The sequence below is a fragment of the Rhinolophus sinicus genome, chromosome 6 (assembly GCF_057876585.1).
Source record: "Rhinolophus sinicus isolate RSI-liver-muscle chromosome 6, RSI-T2T, whole genome shotgun sequence".
Classification (NCBI taxonomy): Eukaryota; Metazoa; Chordata; class Mammalia; order Chiroptera; family Rhinolophidae; genus Rhinolophus; species Rhinolophus sinicus.
The window spans coordinates 14,973,591-14,988,391 of NC_142506.1; the positions used below are offsets into that span (position 1 = coordinate 14,973,591).

The 14,801-nt window shown below is 33.4% G+C and overlaps 1 protein-coding gene across 5 annotated transcripts in view; it reads left to right on the forward strand.

The window, feature by feature from the left end:
• TAF2 (TATA-box binding protein associated factor 2) overlaps positions 1-14,801 on the forward strand; it is a 67,344-nt gene that overhangs the window by 28,343 nt on the left and 24,200 nt on the right. For all 5 annotated transcript variants that reach the window (XM_019715846.3, XM_019715914.3, XM_019716003.3 and 2 more), the window contains 9 exons: positions 1,369-1,504; positions 2,505-2,659; positions 3,332-3,446; positions 3,804-3,913; positions 5,706-5,771; positions 6,878-7,130; positions 8,530-8,670; positions 11,317-11,427; positions 13,848-14,041. In XM_019715846.3, coding sequence (XP_019571405.3) covers positions 1,369-1,504; positions 2,505-2,659; positions 3,332-3,446; positions 3,804-3,913; positions 5,706-5,771; positions 6,878-7,130; positions 8,530-8,670; positions 11,317-11,427; positions 13,848-14,041 — 1,281 coding nt within the window. The remainder of the gene's footprint in view (positions 1-1,368; positions 1,505-2,504; positions 2,660-3,331; positions 3,447-3,803; positions 3,914-5,705; positions 5,772-6,877; positions 7,131-8,529; positions 8,671-11,316; positions 11,428-13,847; positions 14,042-14,801) is intronic.

Genomic DNA, 14,801 nt, shown 5'->3' on the forward strand with positions numbered 1-14,801 from the left:
AGTTCTGTGGTTTGTTTAATTTTTTTAAATTTATGTATACAAGCAGCACATGGGTACATGTTCTTTGAAGAAATTCAAAACGACAATTTAGAAGCATGTGGAATAAAAAGTAAAAGAGCCTTTTTAGCCCTCTTTTGCCACCCCTCACTTCCACCAGTTCCTCTCCTTGGAGATTACCGTGATTATACATGTGGTATATTGTCTTCCAATATATGGGACTTTTTTTTTTGTGTCTATATTTATGTATAGATGGCATTTACAAAATGTAATTTAGTCATACTCATTTTACTGTATATTTGTTTGTTAACCATATTGATATATTTTGGCAAGCATTCCATGTGACTATACATAAATTTACTTTTTTCCGTTTCAGAGCTATATAATCCATTGTACTTTGGAATTTATTTAACCTTTTCCATATTGCTGCTTATAAAGCTGCTTATAAGCTTAGAAGTCATAAGTGAAATATAAAAGTAATTTTTCAAATGTAAAATTGGCAAATACTTAAATTTCAACATGCCACATTTTTAAGGAAGTGTAATGAATGCTTTTATACATTGAGAGTATAATTTGGTACAGTGATTTTAAAAGGTAATTTATTGGTACCAATCAATTTTTAAAAGTAATTTTTAGATTCAATAGTTCTACTTCTAGGTATGTAATATAGAAATTCTACTTCTAGGTGTTTGCTATACAGAAATACTTGCAACATGTGTAAAAAGATATGCACGACAGCATTATTTGAGATAGTGAAAAATTGTAAACATCTTAAATGTTCATATACATCATATATATTTTCTAAAAAACTACCTCTCTTTTAATTTGCTGATGATCTCTTTTATCATGTCAGCATTTCTAATTTTTTACATAGTCTAGTGTTAATGTCTCCGGGTTTTATAAATATATTTCCTTTGGAAGATTTTTCCCACCCCAAAATTATGGACAGCAATTTTAAAAATTTATTTTCTTCTAGTACTTTTATAACTATTCTTGTTTTAGGTACGTAATTCATCTTGAAATTATTTGTGTGTATGCTTTAACCTTGAAATACTGATTAGACTTGCGTTGATTGTATTGATGAATTTAGACCGCCTGGAAATATTTACACTACTGTTGTGTCTTCCTAGCTAGGAGCTTGGCATGTGTTTCCATTTATTCAAGTTTTAATGTCCTGTCATAAAACTTCATTATTCTCTTCCAGTTAAGTTTATTTTGGGATGTTTCCTAGTCTTTAGTTGCTCTCATACTCAGGAAATTGCATGGTATTCCCATGAGGATTTTGGTTTAATGTCCTGATGTAGCCATGAAATTTATTATTTATTTAATATTAAAATTTGTTATAATACATAAATCTGTTTATTTTTTTAGTCCGGCATCCCATTTACACTTTTCAATAAAGCATCCACATACACTCTCCTGGGAATACTACACTATGTTTCAGTGTAAAGCTCACCTTGTGATGAGATTGATTGAAAATAGGATCAGTATGGAATTTATGCTACAAGTAAGTCTAAGTTGAGAACTTAACAATTGTAAAGATCTGTTGTGCATGTGTGTGTAATCTGAATAGTATTCTGTAGAATAGGAATGGGGCATCTGGGTTTATAGCTGGAGTTCTAGTACTTCTCATTAGCTGTTTGCCTGCTAAGGTGCCTGTGCTTTTTGTGTTTCCTCAGAGGTAGAATGGATATCAGTACTTGACCCACTTAGTGCAGGATCGTTATGAAGATAAAATTAGAATGTGAGGATGAAAGTAAAACTTATTTATGTATATGACTTTGTGCTTGGCATTATTTAGAATATTAAGGACTAAGTGCCATTTAGAAATGTTTTCAATAGAAAAAAGCAAACTAATAATAAAAGATGTTTATCTTTGCTACTGCTGAATTCTATTATGTATTTTAAGCAAGTTTTGGTGTAAGTAGTTGAGATGTAATAGTTGAGGTAGTAGAAACCAGATATATTATAAATGTTCAACTGTTTTTTTTTTCATTGATAACATTCTTAGAGGTGAGTGAAAAATAACTTCTTAGTAATCTTTTTTTAAAAGCATTTTACATTTGACCTAAAATTAAGTTTCTTTAATCCTTCTATTCTTCACCTTGCCTTCAGAGTAAACAAAAGAAATATTGAACGAGAGATGATCAATTAATGACCATTCTCAACTTCTTAAATAATGTTTAGTTTCTATCTAAAGCTCATAGCGCAATAAATTATAGGTATTATATATTATTATTATTATAATTATTGAAAACACAATATTCATTGTCCAGGACATCATTAAAATTCAGTTATGTTTAGAAGAATGGTCTGGCTGTTTAAATCTTTGCATGCTTCTGCTGGTAATAGTTTTTAATTAGAACAATCTATGTAGTCAAATGTGAAATTACCATCTTCTGTAATTGACAATAATAATGTCATAATGCAAAGTGAGTGTAGTGTAGAATTGAAAGCAAGGTATATATTATGTTATACAAACTTACTAAATGACACTTACCTTACAGGTTTTCAATAAACTGCTAAGCTTGGCTAGTACTGCTTCATCTCAGAAGTTCCAGTCACATATGTGGAGTCAGATGTTGGTTTCTACATCGGGGTTTTTGAAATCCATCTCGAATGTCTCTGGCAAAGACATTCAGCCTTTAATAAAGCAGTGGGTGTATCCTTTTAAATAGCAGTTCACGACAGGGGGGAAGGAAATAAGGTTATGTGTGGAAGGGGAAGGGGGAGAAGATTTGGGATATGAAAGGAGATAGGAATTATTTAAATTTCTCAATAATAGTAGAAATAACCAGGAGCTATAAATCATTTCTTCTAAGGGTGCCTACTAATTATTGAGATACACATATACACATCTGCATTTGTAAAATCTGGCATATTTTAAAGTGCTTTTTAGTGTGTGAGTATAGCAATAGGCTTGATGGTAGGGGAAGTAAGTCATGCACCAGACAGACCTGTAGGGTTATTTGTAAAATAGAATGGTCTGGTGACTTTTAGATGTGGTTAGAGGTCGGCACAACTTGAGTGGTATCTTGGAGCTTTTCAATTCTTACATTTTCTCATTTCGAAGCACTATTACATTAATAACCCAGTAGAGTGGTTTTACTTCTTTCAAAACACAAATTTATTAATGTTTCAGAAATTTTGCTTAACTCTGGGGAAACATTTTTCGCAAGAATTTTGAATACTTTGCCACCTGGTTTACAGTGAAATACACTCTCAAGCTTTGAACTGGTGGGAAGGCATTTTTTGAAAATTATTACTAACATATTGAATATTTGTTTAGTACATATTTATATCAGTATGCAAAAATTCCTTTACACGTCTTCAGAGACCAGAGTGGAGTGGTAAAATTTTACGGAAGTTTTGCATTTAATAGAAAACGAAATGTTTTGGAATTGGAAATAAAACAAGATTATACATCTCCTGGAACCCAGAAATATGTGGTAAGTTTTCTTTTCCAAAATGGCCTTTTGCATTGCTTTCTCTCCAATTTCAGTATAAGAAGCATTTATGGTTAGGGAGCTGGTTAGAAGTTTCATAGTGAAATTTTGTTTGCAAAGAATCAAATGAAGAAAACAAGTATCAGTGAAGAGAAGAGGGGTTACAGGTGGAAATGGAGATTTCAGAGGACACACATTTTTCCAATTTTCCCCTGCTTTGGTACCAACTGCCTTTATGTGTCTATAGATACACATCATGTATAGTATTATTTTATATCTTGATATATATACCTATACACGTAAGAAAATATATTGCTATCTTTCTAGCACTATCTTTCAACATTTTGTTTCTTTTTAAAGGGACCACTTAAAGTGACAGTGCAGGAGTTAGATGGATCCTTCAATCATACATTACAAATTGAAGAAAACAGCCTTAAACATGATATACCCTGCCATTCCAAAAGCAGAAGGTAGGCATTGGATCATAATTATAAATTGAAGTTTATAGTTAAATTGTAAGTCTCACAGATTAAAATGCCAAAATAAAAATCCTAATGTAACCTAATTTTTTAGGTGGAGAACATGTTATCTAGTATCTTTTTTTTCCATTTTACTTTAAATTAGTGTTACCAACCATTCTTCATTTGCTTTCTGTTCTTGACGGTATTTTTATCCTTAGAACTAAATAATTAATTTTACAATTTAGGTTTGAGAGTCCTTATTTTTTAGGGGTAAGGGAGGTGGAATGGAGTTTGAATTTTTGGAGCCAGGAAAAATTCAAGGCAGATTGCTTAGGTTCATTCTTATTAGTCTCGTTGGATTCATATCTACAGGAAATATTGGGGAAATGGTCATTGAATTTAAAGGAGGGAGCAGAATACATGTGTCATGAAAAGCCCTTGCATCTTCTGTACTACGTGTCTTTCTCCTTTTTCTCTGTATCACCAGTGGCCTTACAGAACATTCTTGATGTCTTTGAAAGGAACATCGTCAGTTTACTTAAAAGATGTCCAGCAGTTCATCTTTTATTTAATGTATTTTTTCTTTACCACTCTTTTTTTTTTTTTTTTTTTTTTTAAATCAACCATTAGCATATATTGTCAGTAGTGAAAGGTGAGAACATCTTTGTGCTTTACTGGAGGAATGTTAGTTAACGTCAGAATTTTAGGAACAGAAGTCTTATATGCATGACTACATTTAGGTCATGTCAGACAGATGGGAATGTCAGTTGATTTTGATGGCCTTCATAACTTGATTCTGAAATCTCCCTGTAATTAATCAATCGTTCTTTCTCTGTGAAAATTCTTTCTTACTTTAGAGTGAAATCCCCATTTCTTGTTATCCTGTCCACCTGTGAGATCAGGAACATCTGATTGCTACCCTCTTCATAGCATTTCCTCAGGTTTTTTTCTCCATTTTACTTTAAGTTAGTATTACCAAACGTTCTTCATTTGCTTTCTGTTGTTGACAGTATTTTTTTCCTTAGAATTAAATAATTAATTTTACAATTTAGGTTTGAGAATCCTTATTTTGTAGGGGTAGGGGCAGTGGAATGGAGTTTGAGTATTTGGAGCCAGGCAAAATTCAAGGCAAATTGAATTTGGAAACTTATGTCATTTGGCAATTCTTTGGTGTGAAGACCACCGGAAGATTCTTCTCTGTTCCTATGTTTAGTCATCCTCACCCAAGTTTTTAGTGTGTTATCCAGTAGATTTTATGATTCAAGAGTAATTTGCATAGAAGCAGTTGCTTTTGTTTTGCTTACCTTAAATCTTGTGCATATTAATTGTACATATTATTTTGTACTATTAAGATGTTTTATAATTAATCATTTCATATAGGACAGCCCCTTGCACATATAGCCTCTGTTCAGAATTATTTATGTTTTATTTCAGGACTGGTTATTTTTAAATTTTTTTATAGAAGATTTCTTTATTGATAAATCTCTTTTCTATATAAAACCGCAGCTACCAGTTCTTGAGGGAAAAAAATAGATGTTTTAAGTTGACATTTAATTGCCTGTTTTCACTTTTTGTTAAACTTTGGTCAGAAATACATTTCAATATTGTTTATTTCCTTCCCTTCAACTTCAAAATAAACAGATTGTGTCGTGTTTAAATTCTGTTACATTTGCTGTTCCTTCTTCCTTAAGGTATCTTTCAGTGTTGCGTGAAATCCTTAATTTGAACTTCAGCTGCTCTTTATCTCCTTTCAGAACTGGAAATGTTACGATTTAAAACTTAAACTTTTTCTAAAATGTAGGAATAAGAAGAAAAAAATTCCACTGATGAATGGAGAAGAGGTTGACATGGATCTTTCTGCAATGGAGTAAGTTACTTAACTTTAAGGACATAATGTTTTCTGCATTCTCATTTGTCTTGTTATGTACATCTAAAAGTATGTAAATGTCCTGAATTAGTGCTTTTAAAACTTTTGAAAGGCAGTGGAAACCTTATATTAAAAGCAAATCTGACACAAAATTGTACCATGGAATACTGCTTAGTCATAAAAAAGGTGAAGTATTGCCATTTGCAACAGCACAGGTGGATCTTGAGAGTATCATGCTAAAAGAAAAAAGTCAGACAGAAAAGGACCAGAATCAAATGATTTCACTCATATGTGGGTTATAAAAGAAAAAAACAACAAACCAAACAAACAAACTCATAGATACAGACAACAGAATGGTGGTTATCAGACAGGAAGCGGGGAAGGGGATGTTAGGGGAGAATGAAGAGGGTAAAGGGGGTGAAATATAAGGTGACAGAAGGGTGGTGAACATACAATAGAGTATACAGATGTTGTATTATGCAGTTGTACACCTGAAACATAATGTTATTAACCAATGTTACCTCAATAAATTTAATTAAAAAAATAATGAAAGAGGAAGAAGTAAATCTAGCCTGGCCCTGGTAAAATTAAGAGGAAGTACAGGATAATTGTGGGGTGAACACAGTTTCTGCTCAGGCAGCTTTCTTGTTCCCCTGCTGGCTTCTAGAGCAGTGCTTCTCAAGCTATAACATACATGTCAATCACTTGGGGTTCTTAACATTCAGTTTCTGATCCAGCACTTCACTAGCAGTGCTCATAATTTGCATTCCTGATGAATTCTCAGCTCTTTGAGGCTCTCTGTGTTTGCAAAACACAATTTAAATGTCACTATTCCAAATTTTATTGATTTTCATTTTTAAAAATAGCTGAAACTCTTTATTCATCCATATTGTGCCTGTATATTTTAGATTAGACATTGTGATAAAGTTGAAATATATTAAACATAATGAGAAAGTTGTCATGTGATTTAAAAAAAATGAATACAGTAAAACTCCAGGCAGTCTTGAATACTATTTGTAGAAGAGAATCTAGGTAATAAATGCTTTGATTTTATTTTATAAGTATATAAAATTGAAAAAAATAACGAAAATTGTATTTTCCATCAGTGCTGATTCCCCTTTGCTGTGGATAAGAATAGATCCCGATATGTCAGTACTGAGGAAGGTAGAATTTGAGCAAGCTGATTTTATGTGGCAGTACCAGCTCCGCTATGAGAGGGATGTTGTTGCACAGCAGGAGTCCATCTTGGCCTTGGAGAAGTTCCCCACTCCAGCATCGCGGCTGGCGCTCACTGACATATTAGAACAAGAACAGTGTTTCTACCGAGTAAGAATGTCAGCTTGCTTCTGCCTTGCAAAGGTGAGATTATTACATGCAGTAGCAAGAAAACAAGATGAGTATTGCATGTTTAAAAAAGAAGAAACCAGCAAACTCTGAAAATGAAATAAAAGCTATAGTCTTTAATTTCATTCAGTAGCCAGTCCCTTGAAAGCTTTTGCCAAATATTTTTAACAAGACTGATTTGAAAGAAACATATTTTGACCTGAAAATAGATAAGGCACTAAAATTTTATAATTGTCAAACTGAGAGTCAGATTTTAAAACCAAAAATTTTTTCACCATTTTATTGACTTGCCAACCACATTGTTAAAGCAAAGAATGTGTTTGGTAAGAAATTCATTGGTTTGAGTGACGTTTTACATGATAGTACATGAAATCAGTTCATCTTAATTGACCTACTATGGTGATTATTTCATCTTTTGGGCTTAATAATCAGTATTAGTGGTATGTAACTTTAAGTGATAGGTTCTATATAGAATTTAACATGCTAGAAAAGTTAATTTATTAAGAAAACTAAATATTTTTCTTTAGATGCAAAATAACTGAAGGTAGAACAAATGGAAACCAGAAAAACGCAAAAATTTGGCCAGAAATACTGGGTTCCAGGTATTTAAAAAGCATTTTGATAATAGGTTCATTCCCATTTAGTGACTCTCTTGCCTTCCTCACTGCTAAATTCATTTGTCCAACATTTTAACAGATTGTAATGTTTTAGATTTGTTTTATCTTTATGGTAACTAGTGAGAAGTTGGATTTCTACATTCTATCAGGTATATGAGGGAAAAGATGATTTTTCTTTGATAATCATATGCTAAGGATATAATTTCATTGCTTCTAGAAAGATCTTTGTGATTCTTGCATGCTAAATTCTTAGCAGATCCATAAAATTATTGACTGTTACATAAAGTTAATTATAATTTTCTTCTTTTGAGACATGTTTTTATACACTAAAAGTATCAATAGCAAGATACGGTTTTTGTGTAAGCATTCTTACAAACTTAAATGGTAGCACTATACTTGGTTTGTTTTTCAGTTAGGGTAGAGTTTAAAACCGTATTTAAAATCCATGGTGATGTTTCTAGCTGATAAATTTAAAATGTTAGAATTACATCTGTCTAAATGGACAAATACAAACTTACTTAGAATAGAAGCTTTTTGCAAACATGTTTTCTTAAAACATAAAAAGTGCTCCGATTTAGAAATTAATTTGCAGAAAATAATTATAAGGTTACATAAGAATTGGAGGGTGAGTTTGTCTGTTTTCTTGGAAATGATAATGAAAAACTGAAATATATTAAATTTCTGAGAATTGAAGTTGAAAACTAATCCAGTTGTATTGAAAACTTTTAGAAAGTTGTTTTATTTAAAACTGTATTTGCAGTGGTGATGGAAATTACTTGTTTTCTAATTATTTGCAGATTGCAAATTCAATGGTGAGCACGTGGACAGGACCACCAGCCATGAAGTCACTCTTTACTAGAATGTTTTGTTGTAAAACTTGTCCAAACATTGTGAAAACAAACAACTTTATGAGCTTTCAAAGTTATTTTCTACAGAAGGTACAGTTTACTTTCTAAATTTCTTATGATTGTTTTATGCCGCTCTCTGTATATTTCAGTTTAACTTGGAGACTGTTCAAATAATAGATGTGTTTACTATCTTCTGAGAGGTTTTGCCTTTGTTCTTCTTTTGCTGCTAAAATTTTGTCCAACATTTTATTTAAGTGGTGGTTCATTGATTTAAGAGCTATAGGCAAGTCACTCACTATCCACATTAATACTGAAGTAAGTAGAAGTGGCTATTTTGAATATTTGGCTGCTTACCTGGGGGATGGCAGTACGCGTAAGTCCTGATGGCAGGCCTCCTAGAGTGGACAGCGTATGAGTCACAGAGCACAGCACACAACTCTAGTGTCAGGTCCACTTGTGCTACTCACTAGCGTTTGCATGAGGACCAGTTTCTTTACCCTCTGTGCTTCGGTTTACTCAATCGTAAAGTTTCTGTTTTTCAGAATTAAATAAGATCAAGCATGTGAAGTGTTTTAGACTATATTTATCGCATAGTAAGTTTTTTATAAATGGTAATTTAGAAAGTGGTGTGATGGAGTCACTGTTTTAAGAAGGGATATGAGCATGGCAGGGTGGTCAGCATTTGGGCAATTAAGAAATCATTTTTAAAATGTTTTGAGTAATTTAATAATAATGAAGGCAGAGATTAGAGTTACTAGATGAACTAGAAGGAGGAGTGAAGTTAAAGTAGAAAAACACTAATGAAGCCTATTCTTTCATGATTTTGCTGTTGAAAAGTATGAGAAATGAGACATGTTGAGGATAAAGCACAGCCGAGGAAAGGACGTTCTGGGTTTGTTTTTGTTTTGTGTAGAGAGAAAAACCTTGGGGCATGTTTGGCACAGAGAGGAACCATTGGAGAGGGAGAGGTGAAATATGCAATGGGAGCGAGTAAATGTAAAAAAGGGAAGATGGAGCGAAAGCTGAAGGTATTAGTAGTGAGAGGTTAATTTTAGAAAAGATAAAAAACCTGCCTTTTTTGGAGGCAAGATTAGAAGTAAGTGAAATGATAGATGTTGAAGGAGATTTTATGCAAGTTGAGGTTTGTATAGGAGAGAGGGAAAGGAAAAGGATTTCCCGGCAACACTGACGCCTGCTGGGAGGGCAGTCGTAATTGACTTGTAGTGAATCTCATCAGCAGAACAGATTCAGGAAGATCCAAGTTGGGGGAAAGCCAGTATTGGTGTGATCAAAGATCGGTGGCATCCAGTTATTTGAGTTTTCAGGACTGAACATATGATGGTCCTTAGACATGTTGGCTCAGCTCTGTGGCCATTTCACTCATTTATGGTATGGAAGCAGGTTAATGTCTGTGTCTGCCCAGTATGTCTCCTTCATTGTGTCCTGGTGCTTCCATATACCAACAGATCAGTGATTTACATTGAGAGTTGTGATCCGTTGGTGAAGGAGTCATGAAATCAATTTGAGAGTTTTTGTTTGTTTTTTAAATAAAAAATAATAGGCAGTACCATAATGCAGCACTTATAATGAGGGCACGTATAAGGTATTTTGGGTTTTCTTTTTTGAGTTTATAAATGTGGCATCTAAGTGTGTGTGTGTACGCGCCCAATGCTAGGTTGGGATGTCAGTGTGTTTCTTACTGTGGGTACCCATCAAAAAAGTTGGAAAATCTGTGCTTTTAGACCAGTTCACCTTTCCCATAATATTTCTAGTGGCAGAAAACAGAGATTAGTACCTAAATTAAACTTGAGTCCTAAAAGGACAGAACAGGCGTAGGACAGATACTTCTATGAAAAAGGCTTTTTCTCAGTTGTTCTTCGAGCATTAACACTGACAGTTGTTATAGTGTCGTAACACTGACTCTCCTGTTGCTTCTGGTCCTTCAAGCCATCGAAGGAGCCATCCTTCTCTTTGCTCCTCAGTTAGAGGGTATAGTTACTTTGCATCAGAAGAGGGGATAGTCCAAATCTCACTGTGCACTGGGGCCCGTGGTGTCTATTCATATCTGTAGTTCTGCCTTGAGTTGCTTCGTTTTACTGGTAGAGGTCACCATTGTGTGAGTCAGGTTTCTACCTCCTTAGAAAAGTTGCCTGTGAAAATTTGGGAAGGAGAAAGTTAGGCTGGATTTCAGATAACTTACCATTTTCCCTTAAGCTGAGATGGGGTGGTCCTGAAGAATCAGTGTCTTCTCAGACTGATCATGAACTCTATGTCTGCTCCGTTCCTCCACCCCACTACATTATTTAATCCTGACAATGGTTGTGGGGCTCCTGGTTCCTAAGCAACTAGCATAAATAATCCATTTTAGTAGGTAGTGGAGTAGGAATTGGATCATGGTTTTCTAATGTTAAAATCCATATCTTTTGCACTGTAAAACACAGAACTGAATTTATGTGATTTACATCACATATACTTTCCTCTAACAAATGAAGACAAAGGCACATGGGCTACAGAGTGCATCCAGTTGTGCAGTTCTCCCCTTGGTTTCCTGCTCAGCTCTTCTCTTTTGTTAGGATGTTAGAGACATGTTCCCAGTGGGAGGGGGTGGGAGTGAGGGTGGTTGGGCTCCATCCAGATACCCATGCCAGCCCCAGAAGAACCCTTTTTCTACATGCACTGCAATGAGTTGTAGTAATGAGTTATATGCTTCATTTTCTTTTTTATTCTTTTTTGTAGACTATGCCAGTTGCGATGGCTTTATTGAGAGATGTTCACAACCTTTGTCCCAAAGAAGTCTTAACATTTATTTTAGACTTAATCAAGTACAATGACAACAGAAAAAATAAGGTAAGATACCTTAATTATATAACTACCCAGTGATATTTTGTTTTTAAAGAAATATTTAGACTGTGAATTTATTGTTGAGACCATTGTACTTCATATTTCTGGAGACAGAAACATACAAACAGGATTTATTTTTAACCAGTGGATGAAAACCAAGATTAGCTGGTTTTTACATGTTCCTCATAGCTGTTGTAATGGGGAGATAGTAGTGCATCAAATTTGGGGAAGCCAGCTAGAATTTGTTTTGGTAAAGTCTGACAGCCCAATTTTATTTTGACTCCTTTTTTCTTTTACCAAGTGAGTCCCAGAAAATAGTTCCCTCTTGGGATAACTTTTCCTTTGATGAATTTGACTTTTTTTTTTTTTTTTTTAACCATTATGTGTGTTTATTCATTTATTTAGCAAATAGCTATTAGATGCCATGCTTCAAAATTATTTCACCTTGTTAGTCTTACAATGAGCAAATGTTTTTGAGAATATACGCTATGCTAGGCAGTGTACCATGTTAAATAGAAAGAGATGGTAGACGCCATCTGGAATTTCATTTATTTATTAAGCATCTATTAAACAACTGCTGTATATCACAATCTGATTCTAAGCTCTCAAGATTCAACCTAATAGAGAAATCAGACAAGTAAACAGTTAACAGCCATTCATAACTGCAATAGTAGAGGTGTATATACATAATTTTCTAGGAGAATTCAAAAGTATTGCCTTCTTCCAGGGGTATAGAGAGAAAGGCGCAGGGAAGTTTTGTATGTAAGAGGTGATGCTCAAACTGAGTCATAAAGAGAAATAGGATTTTCCAAGTCTGTGAATAGGGTCAGTATGGGAAGGTTATTCGAGGCAGAAGGAACAGCACATAGAAAGAGGCATATAACTGGTAGGATAGGTCAAATTCATGAAAAGTTTAATAAAACATTACAACAGTAAAAAAAAAAAAAGTCACAAGTATGTTTATTTAGAAGTTTTTGTTGTCCTAGATGCCTCCCTACCCCAGTGTGTTCCACAAATTATTTCTATTTCATTTTATCTCTTATAACCGAGATGATCAGATAAACTAGCTTGTTCAGTTAGGATTATAGTATATGTGAGAACTGGATGTGGTCTGAAGGTAAATGTTAAATCTTTTGGTTTTCCTACTTCACCCAAAACCCATTCTCATTTTTGATTTCTGAGTTCATTCTGTGATCCAAATACTTAGGTCAGAAACAGTGATCAAATAAATGGACTTTTCAAAGTAGTTATCGGAAGTAACAATAAAACTATACAAATACTTGAAGGGAACTTAAACAATGGTTTGAAAACAAAACTTTGTCCATAGTATATACACTTGTGGAGTAGTTTTTCTTGTTTTGTTTGTTTGTTGTTGTGTGCCTTACTTTCCTTTTCCCGCCCAGCATCTGAACATAGGAATATTTAAGGACTCTGTTGTCATGTGTGTCAGTGTGAGGTTCTGCCTCCACCATGGATGTCAAAAGTGGACAGGTATTCCTCCTTCGTCCCTGGCAGTTTGTGTTGCTGGTAGAATTAATTCGCTTGGGCCATGTTCAAATTCCCAGCCTAGAGCATCTGATTTGCTGAGTTTAAATCTAGCTACACCCCGATTGCCTTTCAATAAATTGCTTCTCTGGGATATGGATTTAGGAATTAATTTCCTTTTTGATGATTTCCTTTTTCCATTTTTCTGCCTTTGCTAGAACTCCTATTATTCATATGTTGTTTCTTATACGTCAGCCCTCCCATTTCCTTTGTACTTTCCTTCCTGTTTTTTTTGCTCAAAATTACTGGAGTATTTTTCAATTTTATATTTTAATTTAATTTTGATCCTGATTCTCCGTATCGTTCTTCTTTTAAAAATATGTTTTACTATTGGAAGGTATATCATTGCTTATTTCTTAGGCAATATTAATGATAGTTTTTGGATTCCCCCCTCCCCCCCCCGCCATTTTTTTTTCCTTGCATACTCTATTTCCTTCAAGTTGCTTTTTTCCCTTTGTTCTGGTGTGTCTTTTTTATGTTGGTGCTGTCCTCAATTATCTGATAATATTTGGTTATTATCTGATAGTATTTGGTTATGTGTTTATATATGAGAGTAGAGCACTAGATAGCGTATATGAAGCTCTATTACAAGCAGGATTTGTGGACTGTGGTCTTCTTTTTAGAGGAATCTGGAGAGGTTACTATAAGAGTGGTTTTCATGTAGTAAATATTTGTTGAGTAAACTAATATATTACTAATTAGTGAATCTCTTTCACTTTTTTCCCCATGTGTAACTCTATGCAAAGGACAGAGTTTGAGTACTTAACAGAGAACTTGCTTATGTTTTCAGATAAATTATGCTTTTAAGTTATAAATATTTTATTAATTTTTGAACAGAAGCGTGAATTTTGTTATCTTCTTATAATTATTTTTTGGCTTAGTTTTCAGATAACTATTATCGTGCAGAAATGATTGATGCCCTTGCTAACTCTGTTACGCCTGCAGTCAGTGTGAATAATGAAGTTCGAACTTTGGATAATTTAAATCCGGATGTGCGACTCATTCTAGAAGAAATCACCAGGTTTTTGAATATGGAAAAACTTCTTCCGAGTTATAGACATACCATTACTGTCAGGTATGATGATTCTTTACATTTTCTTTAAAGTTATTTGTTTTTATAATTATAAGAGAAATTTATTTTCATTATAGAAAACTAGAAAATATGGTAAAGTTAAGGAGAAAATTAAAATCCTATGATTCTGTCATCCATAAATAAATTATTACTATACTATTTTGGAGAGTGACCCTCTAAATTTTTTCCTCTTGTAACAATATAAATTTTAAATTACTGAACATATATTGTATGTAGAGATTTTGTATCCTGCTTATATCATAAATACTTTCTCATCATCATAAATTCTTCATAAGCATGATTTTTGATATATGCGTAATCTTTTATCCTAATGAGTATTGTATATACATCCTTCTACTGTTAGGCTCTTTTAAGATGACTTTTCACTTCTTTCAACATCTTTGTATATGCCTTTCAAAAAATTCATTTCTTTAGGAGTTTGCTAAAATAAATTTCATTCACTGATTCAAACATGAACAGTTTAACTTGCCACATTTATTATTTACTAAGCTGTATATTACTACAACTTTTGGAGAAAATATTAAGTATAATAAAAACTTAGAAATTGGATTTCTAAACAAGTTTTAGAATTTGTTGTCTTTTAATAGGATTTAGATATTTTTAATTTTTATGATCATTTGTAGCAAAAATTTAACGTTAAAATTGAAAAGGATTCATATCCTACCAATTTTTCAGTTTACTGTTACAGATTAATTTCTAATGTCTGGCAAACGAGTTTGATTGAAAACACTTTAACAAAAGT